General features: G+C 36.7%; 2 protein-coding genes across 3 annotated transcripts in view; one reads left to right on the top strand and one right to left on the bottom strand.

Annotated features, from left to right (window-relative positions):
* Sirt4 (NAD-dependent protein deacylase sirtuin-4) overlaps positions 1–6,928 on the top strand; it is a 17,179-nt gene extending 10,251 nt beyond the window's left edge. The window contains exon 7 of the mRNA XM_022793334.2: positions 6,840–6,928. Within this exon, the coding sequence (XP_022649069.1) occupies positions 6,840–6,904 (65 nt within the window). The 3' untranslated portion in view covers positions 6,905–6,928. The remainder of the gene's footprint in view (positions 1–6,839) is intronic.
* On the bottom strand, positions 4,049–18,647 carry Arl8 (ADP-ribosylation factor-like protein 8). Of its 2 annotated transcripts, XM_022793340.2 has the most exons (7): positions 18,629–18,647; positions 18,444–18,504; positions 10,544–10,624; positions 10,131–10,204; positions 7,230–7,391; positions 6,817–6,887; positions 4,049–6,600 (listed from the first exon to the last, which is right to left on the bottom strand). In XM_022793340.2, coding segments are annotated over exons 1-7 (495 nt in total). In that variant the 5' UTR covers positions 18,631–18,647; the 3' UTR covers positions 4,049–6,556. The 2 variants fall into 2 exon arrangements, with proteins under 2 accessions (XP_022649075.1, XP_022649074.1); XM_022793339.2 differs by lacking the exons at positions 18,444–18,504; positions 18,629–18,647 and adding an exon at positions 16,919–17,297.

The raw sequence follows: 18,647 nt of genomic DNA, 5'->3' as shown, positions 1-18,647 counted from the left end.
GTAACAGTGCAAATAATTAAAAAAAAAAACATAAAACTTGAAAGCTGATACAATTTTAGAAATCTGCACATTTAATAATACTGATATATTAGGGTTTTACCAGCTGTTTTTTGAGGTGAGTATAGCGTTTTAATCACCATGAATTAGTAAATGTGGCTATGTTTCTTTAGTTGCTTTGAGAGAGCGAAAGCTATTATAGAAAAGGATGACTGAGGTATTTTAAAGGCGCATAGGCACTGTGCAGAATGGAATATTACACGTTTTAAGATATATAGAACCGGCTTGCAACAACTATTCAGTGGAAAAACTAATTTTCTTCCAATTTAACAAGCTTACAAGACAAAAACACAAGTGGACAAGGACTTACGGGAAACTTAACGTTATAGTTGTGAATTGATCATATGAGGCGTAGTGGGCTACGAATTTAACGTATTTCGGTACGTCGATATCGGGGCATCACTTCCAACCGTGATCAAGTGTATCTAAAAATTTTGTAAAATACTGATGCGTTGTTTTGGACAAAAACTGATAAAATTATTTAAATGATAAAATAGTTTTAAATGATATATAAGCATGTTTGCTTATACATTATTTAACCTGATGTACTTGGTGTATATGCTTTATCCATAAGTTAATTTAATGTTGTTGAAAGCAGTCCTTACCATAAAAGAAAAATTAATTATATTAAACTGTGGTTGCCACAGGCTTCAGTGACTTAAAAGGGCTCTGTAACAATTTATTACTATAAAATTAAAGACACCATATAATCTTGGCGAAAAAGCCAATCGTTCAACAAAGCTAAAAGTAAATTTTATTTTTCAATAAATAACTGTGATATTGGCTAGAGGAGGCGATCACGTCAAGATAGCTAAGTCAAATGTTATGATTCTTCTAATGTAAGTCCATATGAACTTCCGCTGGGTAGGATAAAGCCGGCATTTAAATCGCCTAAATATCGGTTGTTGTACGGATTGCGTTTTGCCTGAAAAATTTGATGTATGTACCAATGCAGCTATGCAATGCCAAATTGAAGGTATCGAAGCCTATGTCACTGCGACAGTTATCCTTGCCTTCATATAAAGTAATATCGATCGCGGCATAAAGAATTATTGACAGCTGATAATAATGTGATTTACATGCATCTAAAGAGTGCAATTTGGCAGTACAGTCGTAATAGATTCTCGTGTGCTCCTCAGTTCTCTCAAAAAGGAAGAGTTTAATATTTCTCTGTGGAGAGAATGTTTAGCTTCGCTGTAAAAAATAATCTCAGTTGTGATTGCTAGCTTAGCTGCGAGTTCGACGATGTGTCTATTGAGTATAAAACCCAACCTTAATTAATGATTACGCTCTGGGTGTTATGTCCAGTAAAAAAGACGTCATGCGACAGTACTTCTACGGGAGCAATGAATCCATTAGCATGAAGCATAGTAGTATCTATACGATTCCTGTAAGTTGTTATGCGACCGTGGGCATATGGAGTGTCTAAAAGAAGGCCAAACGTCTTCCTACCAAATGGTACACCTGTTCGTCGGGTGGAGTAATGTAGCGAAATACCCATTTACAAATAAGATTGGAACAAGCCTTTTAAGATATTTCAACATAAATCAACGAGCGAATTAGGCTTGAATTGAAGCTATAATCGAAGTAGCTGGTGATTGTTAAGGAATCCTTAAGCATGCCTAACCGTTAAAAATGACGCTTTTAGCAATTGTAAAAGATTAAGTTGAAATACATGTTTTTATTTCGATATGATTTTAGGAATGAATAGAACTTCCGAATTGAAGCCCGTAATATCGTAGTGTCCTTCAAGAAATAAAATTAGCTATGGTAATGTAAAATAATGAACAAGACCATTAAGAAACTGGAAAAGAGTGCTGGCCCTAATACGAAAATACCATAATATGAAAACTATTCAGTCTTACTCCTTCACTTCAATAGTTTTAAAGTTTGGAGGAACAGTTTGGAAGCCCGCAACATTGCTCCAGGCAGTCTAATATACAAAACTCAAAGCGAATAGTTTTATTTAAGAGCTGTGAGGTTGCGTTTGTCCCATAACGGTTATTTAACTAATCAAAAAGTTACTCAGTTAGGTTTACTTATCATTTGTTCTATTTTATTATTGTCTCATCGTAAAACCAACGTTTATTTGTTAGAACAAGACGGAGTGGATTATATTGCCACGCGCAGACATAGCCCCACCAATCCCTACTACTAAAATGAAGAACCTGTATTTTCATTTTTTACTTTTTAAAGTGATTTAGATGGAGTGGTTGCTTTGAGCTGATTTTTTTGTGGGTTATTAGGCTTTTATTGCGGCTGCACATAAAATTTTCGTCTTTGGTTGAATATTTTATTAAAGATTCTTAGCAACAATGGCTTCATCTGACTTTTTGGGCGATTTGTTCGACAACGACTGAAGATTTCTGAAGGAATTATATTGGGTCGTTGTTTCTGTTTTAGTTAAAGCAGTTGGGTTTTTTGCATGGCTTCCATTAAGCGGCTAAAGCTGGCGTCTGTTGTAAGAATCATTGAGATTTTCGGAACTAGAATACATTGCTGTGAATGTTGGGACACTGATTCATTGCGGTGGGAAAGCGAGAAAATGCTGTAACATACCGGGCTGACAAAAGCGTTTAGACGGAAGACAAAGATAATTGATCAAATCTGGGTCATGTAAGGTCTTAGAAGATTGACGCAGAGTGCAATATCGGAACCCAACGTTACACGTGCAGATAAAGTGAAATCTGCTTAATTTTACATTGGATATATTTAGGTCAAAATTGATCAATCCTCCAGGTAGGAAGCGATTCCAGATAAGTAACAAGATTAACGCCCTACTGTAACCGTAACATATTATGAATTTGTTTGGGTATAACCTAGGATAGTTGCGTATAAGTAAGAGGGTCATTGAGAAAAGTCATAGATTGACTAAATAACGAAAATACAATTATTGCAGTTGTAGGTAATTGCAATGTGGTAACAGGCTCAGTGCAACAATTCAACAAGGAAAATTCTGAGCGAAAATTTGTGAAGATGTAAGGAAATCTAGCTCGGTTTATGCCAGGTTGGATGTAACCAAGCAAACTTCGTAAATATTATTAATAACAACTATAAAAGTACAGCATTTTTAAAACATTTTAATGGGAAAAGAAGACCTGTGATAAAATAACTGCATCTGGATAATTGTTAATGTTTACCCGAGCTGTAGTAGACATTAGGCTAGGTGTGTCATCAACGAGTAAGTCAACTGCAAAATTGGTGCTGATGAAGTCTGCGAGTCAGTGCATATATAATACACTCATAGGAAACAATTTCGTCGAACCTAACTCCATGATTAGACGTTACATCTTATTCATAATCATGGACTTTTCTAAATAAGCTAATAACAACGCCAAACTGTTAAGCTCAGATTCTTTTGGTCAAATCTATTCAATTTATTTGGGCGCTGACTATGCTATTCTGTTTCTAGGTTTTTAATTGTATATACAAGAGAGCACTTAAGGGAGATTAATTAATATATTTAAGCAATTCACACACATGTCCCTTTTCAACATTCACCTTGATACTCTTACGTCCATTCCGACCGCTAACATTAAGAACTATAATGCTAATGATCACGATATTGCACTCTTTTTCTCCAACCTAGTTTTTTAATATTATTATTTATATGTATATATATTTAATACATTACAGTATAGTCTTGTATAGAGGTTTTATCGGCCTCGGGGCCCACAACGGGGGCCACTACGAGCATTTTATCAAAGGAGAGATTCTTTCATGAAAGCAATATATAATGACTACCACAAGCATATCGCAACGTGTTGCCAGCAAGTATTTGGAAATTAACTTGGAACGCATTCACTACCGTAAGTTTCACTACTACTTCATCAACAAGCTTTATACGGTTGTCCCGTAAGTAGTGATTGAATATCAGCCTGTAAATACTACAACTCTATCGTTATGTGTATTAGTTAAACCGCTTTCATAGACACAATTTATATAATTTTATGCCAGCTATATAACTAAAGCAATTAAATAATCGCAAAAATGTGTTTCAACTTTTCTAGCGACTTGCGTTTGTTTAATACGTAACTTTGCGAATATACAGTACCAAAAAAGGCATTACCTTCTTAACATAATTAACCTCGTTGCAAAGTATGGTTTAGCGCGTGTTACATGAAACCTTCAACATCACGATGCCTTCTCAACATCACGGTGCCCTCTCTGTATGGCCGTAACAAGCTCAGACGCGATTTTTGAACTTAAAAGTCCCAAAAAAACAAACTACCAGCCCCTTTCTCTGACATATGTAGCCGACTCTATACAATATATAAAACGTGAATTCATTGAAGTCCAGTGGCTATTTCTAGTGAAGTATGGGCACTGAACTAGTAAACAGGTCTGTTCCTTCCGGTCTACTATTATAATCCATTCATAAAACAGTCATGAAATACTAAAACAGTCATGACCTAAGTGGGTCATATTTGGCACCCAAATTTATAATCAGCCACAATAATGGCTACTTTCGTAGACGTTCTTATGGTATAAATGTTCACTTTGTTGTTTTTAAATTATGACCAAAGACTCCGGGAGTGGCGTCAGATGGTCTACCCTGACGCCTTGAATTAATCAATTGTTCCTTATAATCAGTCGAACGTAAGCGACGCATGTGTTTCTTATATAAATCGTGACCGCGTAAGCTAGCTTATCTCTATTAAGTTAGCTAGGTTATTTATTTTAAGCCATAGACTGTACCAATTGAAAAAAATTAAGCGGAAACTTTGGGTGCCAAATTGGCACGTAGCCTACTTTTTTAATTGAGAACATTAAATTCCTACATTATTCATTCCAGTTTTTCTGCAAAACATTGTTGGGGCAGTCGTTCGAAGCGGGTTCTTACAACCTTTATCATGTGTAATCCTTTTGCTGGCTTGGCATTCGCGTTCTCTTTCCGTGTTGCTCACGTCTTCAGCTTCTCTTCCCACATTTTTCTTGGAATTCTTTCAGTCACTCATCAAAATATGCGACATGCATTCACAGAAGTTACCAACATTAATACACTGCACACAAAGAAACTGCGAATACCAAACGGGGACTTTTCGCTTGCTTTCTGTTCTCTCAAGAAACCTGGGTTTTGTTTCATCGTTGCGAACAGCTTACGCCCCTTTCCCGCAAAAAACATACCTTACTTACGTTTACACTTTAGATACGGCCGACTGCCAGCTTTACATTATTATTACTATTATTCTTTATTGTCATTTTTAGTTGGAAGCACAGGGGCTGATACTTTCGAGTGATTGTTTGCTTCGTTTGCATATCATCACCGCCGTCGTGGTTATCATCATCATCAACAACAACAACGTCGCTGTCGCGAATAACAAAACTAGTAAAAGGGAAAGGAGCGACGTCAGCAGCAGCTCAAGCTGAACCCATTAATGCAACCATTACGTAACTGCCGTAGTCATAGTAACAATGCGCATATGTGGCTAGTCTCTTCTTTGGACACTCCTAGAAAAACCAGGTGCGATATGTACCATTATTATTATCATCGTCATCCGAATAATAACCTTTAATTTAAAGTCTCTAAAGGAAAACTAAATTCTAGTCAAACAGGTCAATGAATTATTAGTGTCGCAGTGCTTGTCGCAATTTGTAGCACTTGAACGCCACGAAGGGCGATTATCTTCGGGAATGAAGCACAGAGACGCTAGACAAAAAGCCTATTGATCTGTTGCTCTGCCTCATCACTGCTTAACTTTACGTAATACCTAACTCTCTAAAGAGCACAAAAAGCATACTTTGCAGTGCTTTAAATCCAAAGAAGTTGAAAGAAAATCTGCGTTAGTTTCTCCATGTTTAGCGTATCGCCGTTAAATAGTTGATCAGACGGCTGGAGCCCATCTTGAAATAAAGTGTATGGATTCGAACCTAGACTTCAACGTATCCCTAAGATATGCAGGCAGATACGTTACCTACTAAGCTACTGGGGGGACAACATCGTTTAGCCTAGAATGATCGTACTTCACCATAGGAGCTGTGTCGCAAGGATGTCTATGTCTAAGTCTATGAACAAGGTAATGTGGTGTATCTGCGTGTATATTATGTTTGAACGAGTATGACAGCGCGATATCACTTCTGCGGTGGTAATGCTGACACTGCTTCTACGCGAAGCCATGCTAGAAGGAGATGGCGTTCTAATAAATGATATTGCGGTCGGACAGTAAATACTAGTTGGGTTGAGTTTTTCGAACTATTGGTGTTTTGTAACGATCGTCGTAAGACAGCGATAACGATGATGATGATGCTGATGATGATGATTATGGTTGTGATGGTGATGATGATAAACATTAAAGGCAAAAAGAAACAGCCAGTTACTTCAGTTTCAGTTCTGTTTCATCACTCCATGTTCGTCACACCCCGATACGGGGACAAAGTAAAGGTGGCAATGGCATATATCAATCTTGAGACTAGCTCGAGATTGACGACTATTGATTGAGATTGATTTTATCTAGCCAACGGGTTCCACACGAACAAATCGGTACAATTATGTTGGGTGCTAGTGGGTCTTTGCGTGCGCAATTAGCCACTGTAGGGTTATATCTGAAAATCAACAGATCACAAAATGAGTATGACAAAAGATACATCAGATTTACATTTGGTTATCATTACATTGATTGTCTACTAGCATCGGCAAATTATTAACATGGTTAGGTGATAAACTACTAAAACACCACTGTTACAAATAATCGGCACTAATGGACGCGACAGTTTTGGTAATGTGGGTTATTCTAATGGTCGATATAGACTGAAACTCACTAATATTCTCCCTTTCCTTGCAGGAGATAGAATAACAGCAAATTTCTCGATCTGTAACTGCACCAAGATTCCTGCGAAACAATCATAAGCCAAATAAAGGTTAATATTATAATTAGAAGTGTTCATTTGATACATCAGCTTAGTTTTCAGATATCTATCATTTAACGTAATCCCTGTACCTAGAATAGGATCTCAAATCAAATATACCAACCCACCATAGTTTTGACACACTGGTAGATCGTACTTAATTAAGAATTTTAAGTTACTCAGTTCTATTTAACATGGTTTTTCTCAGCACAAGTTCATCTTACACTGCATGTACAATGCAAAACACGACAGTAATGTTAACAATTTTAAGACCAAGAAATAACGAAGAAAAGTGTTTCTAGCTGAAGTAAGAACTCTTCTCATACATCTGTTCGATGATATCCTTTTCGTCCAGAGCGTCGGGTAAATCTCGCTTGTTTCCAAGTACCAAAACGGGTATCTCTGCCAACTGAGGTTTGTCAAGGAGAGTGTGTAGTTCATTACGAGCAGGCTCGATTTTGTCACGATCCGCTGCATCAACCATATAGCTGCCAAACGCAACGAAAAAAAGAAACACAAAAATTACTCCAGCTTTTATTGGAATGTGATTAGAAGGTGGTGTACTATGTTAGTGTTGGCCAAATCAGAACGGAATGGATTGCAATATAATGTGTTCATGAAAGCATGAACGAAAGCTATGCTGTTAAGACGGTGGCGCGTTCTATTCTTGTGGAGAAGTTCAAAATGATTGACGGGTTGAAACTACGAAGTCAAGTAAGCCTTCCTTTACTTCCGGTTGTCAATTCGTTTTATTCACTTCCTTAGTGAAAATTTCTTTTCGAGCATAAAACTTTTATTACACATTTTTTTTTAAATTTCAAATGCCCCGTGATAGTGTCACATGATAAATGGCAGTTTTACAGGAAGGGTGTAACGACAAGTACAATTGATTATCACACGAAAACAGACGTGGTTACACCTTTCTAGTAGGCCGCAGTTCCCTCATGACCTACGGTTCATAATACGAAATGAAAGACAGAAATTAAATTCGCCTATATGTAGTAAAAACTATCCTCTTCTAAGCGCATGGTAACCTGTTTAAATATAGTGGTAATATTTGCATTTACCTAGTCTGCACCAGACCTGTGCGTTTATATTTTTAGGGTCCTTTATAGACCTGGGTACTTAAGTACTATTTGTTCCTTGTGATTCTATCTGGTCGATAATATGTAGACATGTGTGCTCAGTACATTACTTAGCATGCTTTTTGATTTGTGAATGATCAATGGTTTAAAAAGCCAATACGCTTCCTGCGCTTTCAAAGAGACAACAATGATAAATAATCAAAAGTAAGAGTTGAATTATAAGAAATCTATGGGTTCCGCAGGCAACGTCTATTATCAAAGAAGAACGCTGGGGCTATTGTAACCCCAACAATACCTTGTTCGAGTTGGCGGGCTCGAATTGCTGACTGCAACCTTAGTAAATTTGTATTAGAGCCTGCTCTGAAAAACAATTTAGAAACAAATGAAGGTCGAAGGTGTGTTTTTTAAAGCTAACGAAAATTGTAATGTTAGAAATGTTTGTCACAATTGTCATGTTGAAGCGAATATTCACAAATGGGGACTATAACCTAATCGGTTTTTTGTGCGCGCAAACATGCCGACAAAAATAGCCCTTTACTTACGCAAGGTAACGTATTCCAGTAATTTTAGATAAAACAGCTTGCTATGTGAATTCTTATAAGTCAAGAGGAAACATGTGCCATATACTCCAGGACATACTCCAATACATAGACATATCAATGATACAATTTTTTTTCTGACCCAGTATTTGAGGGATGATTTAAGATTAAAATCTAAACGACATAGCAAAAAAATACTGGGCAGCAAAAATAAAAATATGGCGATTTAACTGCTTCGACAACTTCCGTAATTCACCTGTAATTTTCTGTCTATACTATTGTGATTTAGTTTCCCACCATATTCAGTAGAACGGCTCAGGCGTCATATTTTTACTACATGAGGTATGTTTTTTGCCGTACTATTTGAAATGAAAATATGTGATGGTACTCTAACTACAAACATGCAACTATCATGCAACGCCGGTTTATTTGACGGTACCAACGGCTCTAATATTTATAGGGGTAATATTTATAATAAAATAAATATTGAAAAAATATCTTAATACCACGCCAAAAGTAAGACATCGGGCAAGCGAAATGCGCAACATTTGTTGACCGAGCAATGTTTGTTAATGTGGATGGACGTGGGTTATTGTAAGTCAAATAGAGCATAATTTAAAGTTATTTCTCAGCTGATCCTCAAATAAAGATAAAAAGGCTCAGCTATGCGATCACTCGGGTCAGATATCATGAAGTTAAATTAGTTTGTATTGAACTACGGGTTTCACTCCACGTTTGTTTACTTAATTGATCTACCTGCTTAATTGATAATATTTAGTCTAACATAAACTATAGCACATCAACCGTTATACCGTTGCAGTTATCCTGTTTCGTGCCCTAATCCTAACGAATTTTGTTAATAAATAATTACATGACCTTGTGGCAGCTATGTGGCTACATTAACTCTATGTTCTTGATTTAGTCAATTATTATATCGTCTTAATAAACCCTTTACCTTAGAGCTGTTATCCTATTACCATGTCCCAGTTATTGGCTACATCTAACTAACATCCGTTATGGATAGAATATGGCACTAATCAATGACCCTGTTGTCTGTTTGGGTGATCTATTTAAGCCTTTTTTGCCACTCGTTATGTCCTCCTGTTGTTATTATCTGTTATCATAGAATGCGTGTGTTGCATAAATTGAAAAAATAGCAAATATCAACTCCGAAATTACCAAGAAAAGATAAAACACAGTTTACTCCATTAGCATTCTGCTAACTTTAAGCTTTAGGCACATAATCCCGGTCGGCTTTTGAAACATTAATTAAGTTTATATTAAGTATAAATTATAGCTCAAGTGCGGACCTATCAGGTGGCCGTAATCTCGTTACCTTTTTTTTTTACCTAATAATGCTTTCCCATTAAAACGTTCTTGTTATCATTCCAATTCATTACCGTATTTTCCTGGTTTTCGCTTCTCGAGACATCCGTTTCCTCAATGACACGTCCACATATGTTACATGTTGTTAACTAGTTTCACAGTGAGCACCATTTATTCTTTGGTTGTAAATATGCGAAATATTTAATAATTTTTTTTTAAATCCTATGCCCTGCCTATTTTTACAGAGCTTGAAAATTACGATCTACGAAGTACTTACACAATGGCGTTAACACCTCGGCAGTATCGTTCCCACATACTACGGAAACGGGGCTGGCCACCAATGTCCCACATCTGAAACAATATTTGTTTATTCATTCTTTCTATGTTTCTAAAGCAACATCTGACATCAGAAGCTAGGTTTGTTCAGATCATCATATGCGCTTATGTTTGCTTAATACAACTTATTCTGGGTGCACATCATTTAGTTCAGCCAAACCATCGGTTATTATGTTCGGTTATTATGCCAAAGCTAGTTTATTGGCCAAAGTTATTCGGCCAAAACAAAAAAGCACAGCTATAATGTATCACTTTTTCTATAAGAATTATCAAAAAATATATGAGAAATTACGCATAATTTTCTCCGTAAAACCCACTGGTTTTGAAGCAAAGTAGAAGTGAAAAACTACGTACCTTAATAGTAACATTTCCTTTGGTGATTTTTCGCATATTGAATCCGACTGTTGGAATCATGTCTTCACTAAACTTTTCCGACTGAAAAAAAGCACATACAACACGATCTTTATAAGCGTTTTTATAAAAATATTATTTAGAATGTTTCATACTTAAAACAAATTTAGATTAAAGCTATCTAGAAGATTAAAAATGGAGAATTTTCCACTGGTCAGCTCTAACGCAGCCATTTGCACCAATTTGTGTGAGGCTAGAAAATTATCTTTTAAGGATCAGTTTTTGTCACTTGCCCATGTAGACAAGTGACAAGTTTTTTCAAAGATTTTAAAATTAAAGATTCTAAACGGTACATAAAACTTTACAGAGAATACATCCTTCTTCTGCTGATATATGCCTTGCCAGGTGGGGCATAGGCGTAGCAAGGGATAATGTTTATATCAGAACTTATGACATAGGATATAAAAATGCACTTTAATTATTGAAGCAACACGATACAAAAATGATTAACAGCTATCAGGAAGATGGAGATACAGCAAGGCGCTTCTTTGATAAGGTTTCAACGAATGCTCGAAGCAGTAAAAACGTTCAACCAGAAACCACAGCTGAAAAACATGCAGCAGTTAACAACCTCCTTGCTTGGCGTACAAGCCGCAACAATCGCCACTGAGCTGTTATATATTTTCGCACTTCTTTATAACAAAAATATTATATATGTCCAAATTACTATTATTTATCTTAGAAAGTATATTCCATCACTCTCGACAACAGTATTTTGTTAGCACATTGGTATAGGGGCGTCTATTTACGTACCAGACAGGAATTCACGACGCTTATCCTAAGGGTGGATTAATAGCATAAAATTGAATTGTTGCCCAGCTTACTTTCCCTTAATAATTCCTTTAAAATTTGAAAATAGGCACAAGTAACCAAGAAAAAGGCTTACATTGTGCGATATGAGTCAAATTTCATTTAGTTAGCCTAAAGGAGCGGCCTGTAGGGACCTGCATTTTCGCCTCTAAGTGGAGTTTTATATACATTACCCACCTCCAAGTGACCCAAAATAGTTGTACAGCAGTGCCATAATCTACTTTAGATCATTCATAAAAAATACTTAACGCCCGGCATTCTAAAAGACTGCTCCTATTTTAATTCTTTCTCTGCTAGAACTTTTAAACAAGTTAGAGCAGATTGACTGTATTGACATTATTTTCGGGACTTTATTGGTTTATCGATGCACCCACATTCCATCATCTAATGTACAGCTATAGGCATTAAACCCTTCGAATAAAACTACTTACTGGTACCGCGCGCCTTTTCTCTAGTTATGTTGAAAGCCTGCCTGCCATGTTACTTTGCTGTCCACTTAAACACTGGCGATTGCTGCCTAGAAAAAAATGTGTCTAACGGTGTAAAAATCTCGAGGTGAGTGACTTCCTTTATATACTGTTCTGAGAACTTATTGAAACGCCTGGTAGAGCCTAAATTAAGCCAGTTAAAAGATGCTTGCTAGCTTCTATGAACTATGAGTCGGGATTGACGAAAATCAAATGGAACAGTGGTAAGCAATACGTCACGAAGCGCCATAATCGTATGATGCCATTGAGCACCCGGTAACCTTATGTTTTGAACGAACGGCATACTAATCTATGGAGACAGCCAATTTTTCATAAATTGTTTATAACGACCTTGCGGTCTTATGTGAGACCTGCGGTCTCGTGCCTGCATGTTCCACTCGCGTTTTTCGACGTCACGTTTATCTAGTAATCCGGGTGCATCCAAAGAAACTGAATGAACACAGCGTACATATGTGACTCTATAATGAATCACTCAATAGAAATCGCATGAAATGAGCCCTCGGGCTTTTCAGTGCGATGGGTTTGGAAATACAAGGACTATACTTTCAAGTAATCCTTTTCTTTGGAGCCGCACTTTAGTGCATGAACTTTTACGCTTAAAAATAAATTGTTGGAATCGTTTAGAATACATACAAAACTCTGTGTTTTAGACAACCCTTGTACGAGTATGATTTCTACGTACAAAATATATGTAAATTGAAAAAACCGCCCTCAAACATAGGATCCGAAATCGACTTAAACGATTCGATTCTGCTCATAATAATCAAGTCTTAATAATTAATATGATTTACAAAGCTGCCAGGACAAATATATCAGTTGAGGAGTCAGTAATATTTGTGTGGCAACAATCAAACTTTCCTGTGGATGTTTATGCATCAGTAATTTTTTTCTTGTACAAATCGCTTGCATTCTGCTCTATTACAACTCCATCATCCTGTCCCTTTTTGAAAAGTTCTTACCAACTAGTCGCGACTTTTCAATCCAAATAAAAATCATTGCTATCTGAATTCCATGCAGTAAAAAGACCTTTACGAGACCCTCTCGCTACTCCTGTTACGCAGACGAGCTACGTGCTTTCCGGCAGACCTTTATTTTACAAGTTGACTAGAGCAAATGTTACAGAAAAGGTAGCGTCGAGTTGGAACAGTAAGTAGGAGTGCCGTTCTAATGTTATCATAGTAGACGCATCAAGTAGTTGTAAAATAAATAAATATATGCGCTTCTTTTCTCATTCTTATTTTTTCCACTAAGCCAATCTTTTTCTAATCGGGTTCACCTTTTCAGAACTTACGCTCACTTTTGCTCTACTCGATACATCTAGGTACGGTTCATCCATATTACTATGCCTGATCAATTCAGCGCGATGATTTTTTCTCAAGAAGAAAATTACCCTACATCAACGATAGAACCGGCAATGTGCGTCTTTCTCTGAATAGAAATGCTTCATGGTCTAGGCCACACCAGGCATAACTAGGGATACCCAGTGTCAGGATAAAGGTGTCACTAATGCGCTGCATTCATGTTTATGTGCATTCTGACCAACTTCTGTGTATCAAATAAACTGAGGATGCATTATGATAGATATCCAGGAAATCAATTTCCTTGCTACAGCACAAAGTTACACGACGTGCGCTCTTTCTCTTAGCCTTTTTTAAATAAAGTTTATTACTTTTTTTAAAATGGCGTTTCCTTATAAGGTCGTCGAACGCATAATGCAAAAAGTTCACTTGAGGTGTGGAATAGCAACGCTGTCTTGAACACCTATTTTAAAAGCATAAATTACCACGACTACTAGTTACCTCATAATTAATTAATCCTGGTTTATTATTCATATAACCTGTCTCACGATGGATAATACATAAATATGGTAAGCAATACCATGAGCAAGTAACGTCTTACAGCACGAAAGAAAATGCATTTAAATGATGTTCTCCTTCTTTAGTCCTATTTTTCTGCTACAGGTTTTCTGAAGAGTCAATAAAAATATTATATGTGCTGCACAAATATAGAAGCAAAAAATCTTCCAGTGGTGTTTACTTTAGATATAAAACACAATTCAGATTAGCTGACTAGCCAAGCGGTATTCACCGTACAAAGTAATCCCCGCTACATAATATTATGGTAGACACGCGTCTCCGCCGTCGAACATGCAAAGAATGAGTTTAGGTTCTTAAAAGTTTTCATTTGAACGTGTGAAAAATGAGGACGTGGTAGTTAATCCTCTGTAAGCTGGTGGCCAAGAACGTTTTGATGATGGACGTCGACGGCTACAAAGTAAGGTAATGAATACGAGGGGCACAGCGAAATTTCTTATTGTTCCTGTTAATGCGTAATGCCATAATGACTCACCCTAGCAGTGTATGTCCGTGTGTTATCCTGCTGGAGAATACTATTCTTTTGGAAGAGAATGGGCTGCTACCATTCTTTCCAACTGTGAATAACGAAGTTCTCCCATGGCGTATTTTCTAGATTTTGTAAAGATGTAAAGACGTCGCTTTTCCTTATCCAATGACTCCATTTTTGAGGTTTACCTATTGCCATTCTGTGGTTTTGTGTGACATCTCCTTTGACTATACTACTGAATCCTCTTTTCTCCAACAGAACAGTGAAGCGGCATGGTAACATCATGTCATACTAACCATAGGACAACTCTTAGATTCGAACCAGCGATCGTACTACGTTCGTGGTTACTATGGCAACGCACCCAGAGCGATGCGCATTGGTCATGTGAACTGCCATGCCGTCCCCTTTTTTTAGTGGTTGATTACGTCTCGTTGTTTTCAAGCATAGAGAATTGACCTGAGTGAGCAGCGTTCTTGAAGTCAAAATTTCCCGCGCAAAATGTTCTAAAGCAGGATTCCGCATGTAAGTTGATGTGGTTGTTGTTCTAACAGCAGCAGAGATTTCAACAAAAATGTTTGCAGCAAAACAGATAAAGAAAATCCTACGCGACAGATTTGTTTCGTATAGAATCTCAAAAAAAAATTCATAAAAGTTTTATGTGATTTGATTCACGCAGAATTCAAGTATATGAAAAACAGCTGTTTTCTACGGTTGAAAAAGCTAACGACTTCTCGACGTTAACAAGATATATATATATATACATTTACGTAAATAAAGACAGAGGTCAGAAAAAACATGTTGACACTGCACCGCTTTCACTTTGTTTATGAAAAGAATATATTTATGTGAGTTATGCTGAATTTGTGCCACCGTTGCGGTTTACTTGATCATAAAAAGCACTACCACTCGCAAATATAAGAAAAAAGTATTTCAATGAAGATCTCTAGTTGATATAATCGGAACATTGCATTAATAAAAGAGGAAAACGACACTTGTATACAGTTACTTAAATTGAGAGATGATGGGACTACGAAGCAGTGGGGAAGCGACTTGTGTTAATTGTGCTAAACACTGCGGTTTAACTTTCGCTGGATCTTAAGTTATTTCAATGAGACATATCTCGATTACGAATTAGATATTTCTTCGTTGGTAACCTCCTGGCAGGAGTTCCGGTGCCGACAAAAGTTGGTATACCTTTTCGTTGCAGTCTGTCAACCACTGTTGGCCATCGATTGCAGTGTCTATTTGGTGGTGCGTTCTGGTAAATCGAGCTAAATTCTATGAATGTACTTAAATAGTTAAGTACATTAATAGAATACTATTTCAACACAATGAAAGCGTTTTGTTGCCCTAGCATTAAGACTTAAAATGTGACAGCAACATAGAGCTACATTACACTAGAGACAGTAAGAACGAGCGTACTCGGTAGCTTTTTTTTCTCTCACATCGAATAAATAATGACACAATAATTGAGTTGGTTCAACAACTGAGTAATCTAATTTTCTACATACTAGGGACTAACCGAAAACCTGACTTTTAATTCCATAAAAGAGGTATCAATATCATTCCCGATAAGTGTTAGAGGTACAACTAGAATTCTTAAATCAGATCGCAACATGCCAATAACGAAGTCGACACGCGTTGTTTGTTCCAACAATGATTCTTTTTAATACATTATTGGCAAAAATCATAGTGTTAATTTCCTATAGCACTAAATGTTGTAATAGTGGCTTCTGTAGTTTTATCTTTGTTTCAGAGTCTCACGATTGAACGCGCAGCTGATATCTTTGTTCAGCGCCTGCATTCGCTTATCTTTTTATTTTTATAAAGCCGTATAGTATATGTAGAAAGGAGTATCTATAGGAGTCTATATACGATGATCTAGGTTAGGAGCAATATTGACCGCATTGTGTCCCTTTATCTGATGCTGTTGAAACGCCTGATATACACGCTTAAGCCACCAAAAACAAACGAACGAATAAATCGGCTTTCAAAGGTCGATCGAGGAGTGAGAATACACTTCTGGTATGCCACTTTACTTTGTTGTTGATCATTCAACAAATCAGAGAACTTATGTAGAGACTGGCTTATCGGAGTGAGTCTGAGGTGCAAAAGTTACTCAGTCTGTTTTGTACTCTCAGTAGGCAAAGCTCAGTAGTCTATACTGTTGTGACGACGGTGTGGGGCGTCGTCACAACAGTATAGACTAAATGCCTTTTATGTATAGCTAAAAATCAATTTGATCTCAAGTACACGCATTGAAAAAACTATGCGGAATATGTTACAGCTGACATAAAAAATATGGATCTAGTGCCTTCAGATATACGATGTTACCTTCTAAGACGGCTTGAGAATATACTTGATGCTAATAATGCCATATGATTTCAACGAAAAGAATCGAAATATCAAAATTTTGAACTATTATTCGGTGAGGCCTATTTTCATGCCTTGCTAAACCATAACCATTACTCTTACGTACCATGTTGAGGCTGAAAAATTTGTAACGACTATTCTACAACAGTTACTATTATCTCAGCCACCGCTTAACATACACAGGGATATTATTCAAAACAGCCACAAGCTTAGCCAACGTAGCTGTTTAATTAAGCGCTATCTTGAGCATTAACTTTTTTTAGGTGTTATATCACGGGCTATAACATGAGCAGAAATGACTTACCGAGATAACGTTAACAAAGGTCGTCTTTCCAGAATATTGAAGGCCGACAAGTGTCAGCTCCATCTCCTCCTTCCAAAAGAGAGATTTTATCCAGTCAAGCAGTTTATTGACTGCGTTCACGATTGGATTCGAGCTCCCCGCCATATCGACGGGGTATGAAGGTAACGTTAGGAAAGCCTTGACAAAACAAGCCACTAGTCACAATCAATAATATAGTAAACGAAGATACAAGGACTCAAACCCGAACAGTTACACTAACTGAAATTTTAACTACTAGTTCTCTGGTAACTGTGAGACTTTAACAGACAGACAGACTGCTCAACGATTACCTAGTATTCTTGTCGTCTGACTAAGAGTATAGCCCTATGAAAACAATGGCATGATGATCTCTTCTTCCTCGATAGTCAACCCGATCTGTGATGCTGAAGCTACCAATAGAAGCCTCAATCAATATCTAATTTACACAGCGCCAAACAGCTGTATGTATTTACAATCAATTAAGCCGCCAAAGGCCATTTATTTGTTTTAAGAATGTCTTCTTCTTATCTTAGTGATAGGTCTTTTATTTTTCCAAAATTATTTAACTTAATTTAATTACACGTTTGAATTACGCAAGGCAACAAGTGCTTATCATGAGACACTCTACTACAGCACAGTTATGCTCCTCGTTACTGCGACGCTACTAGCTGCTAGCAAATTTAAAAGAGCTTTGAGAAGACCATGTTCATAAATACTAAAAGGCAACGGATGAACTTGTAATAAAGATCATTCACTGAATGAAAGTAACTTCAGCTATGGACAACAGTAAGCAATAGAATTATTATAAAAGGTGTGAGAATGGGAGCTTGGACGTTTTCCATGATTAATTTTAAAAGATCCTGAAATTAATTTTAAAAAATCTCAACCCTTTCATACTAACATAATATCTTAAAGTATTTTCTAATTCAGCAGTACGGAGAATTCCTCTCATGATAGACTTAAAATCAAAATACTCATTAACTTTTTAGAGTTTCACCGACTCATTGACTTTTTAGTGATTCGACTGCAACCGCATCCATAAAACTCGGACTGTTGTGTCCACTTCTGTTAGAATTTGTAGCATTCTGTTAGTTGTTGTCTCTCCTTACTCGTAATACCTTGCACAACAGATCTCCTCTTAAAAAAGGCTCTTAATAATATTTTCTCGCCGTTTGTGTCCTTTAGAACTCATTTGTTCATGTGTATTTAATTGTTGTAAAAGTTGACTTTCGAGTAATAATGAAAAGTGTACAACCAGCCTCAGCGACAAGTTTGAGAGAATAAGTTTTACCTGTTTCAGATAAACGACAAGAACCTTTAACATCATGGTTTGAAATATTTAATCAAAGCTGCTAATTGTGTAACAAGCATCTAAATAACAATTAATTCGTCGAGATCGTAGTTGAGAATGACACAAGTATATCATAAATTCTTCATACACTAATTCATTTTGCAACAAATAACCTAAAATTCACGTTTAATTATAAAATGAATTTTCTAAAGATACCTCATTTTGACCGGGCACGGTAGGGATAGGTATACGTGTGTAGGGTTTATGCCGATGAGTCCTTGAAACCAGCCGAACAGTAAAAGCAGATTTATTTATCGTAGCTCAAATTTTAAATTCATTTACAAACTTCCTAATATAGGATTTACAAGTCTAAGGCGCCTACAACAAAAAACAATTCAGACATTTTGGTAACTTATTTAT

The sequence above is a fragment of the Varroa destructor genome, unplaced genomic scaffold, assembly GCF_002443255.2.
Source record: "Varroa destructor unplaced genomic scaffold, Vdes_3.0 BEIS01000002.1, whole genome shotgun sequence".
NCBI lineage: Eukaryota > Metazoa > Arthropoda > Arachnida > Mesostigmata > Varroidae > Varroa > Varroa destructor.
The sequence above is the reverse complement of the archived record's forward strand: the minus strand, read 5'-3'. Positions and strand labels throughout refer to the sequence as shown.

What these genes read in the sequence shown, in the direction of transcription:
- Arl8 (XM_022793339.2), bottom strand. Translation starts at nt 17,062, where the DNA reads ATGGCGGGGAGCTCGAATCCAATCGTGAACGCAGTCAATAAACTGCTT. An exon ending in CCTTTGTTAACGTTATCTCG is followed by an intron (nt 10,625 to 16,918) that starts GTAAGTCATTTC and finishes GCTTTTTTTCAG; the next exon opens with TCGGAAAAGTTTAGTGAAGA. An exon ending in CGAGGTGTTAACGCCATTGT is followed by an intron (nt 7,392 to 10,130) that starts GTAAGTACTTCG and finishes TGCGTTTGGCAG; the next exon opens with CTATATGGTTGATGCAGCGG.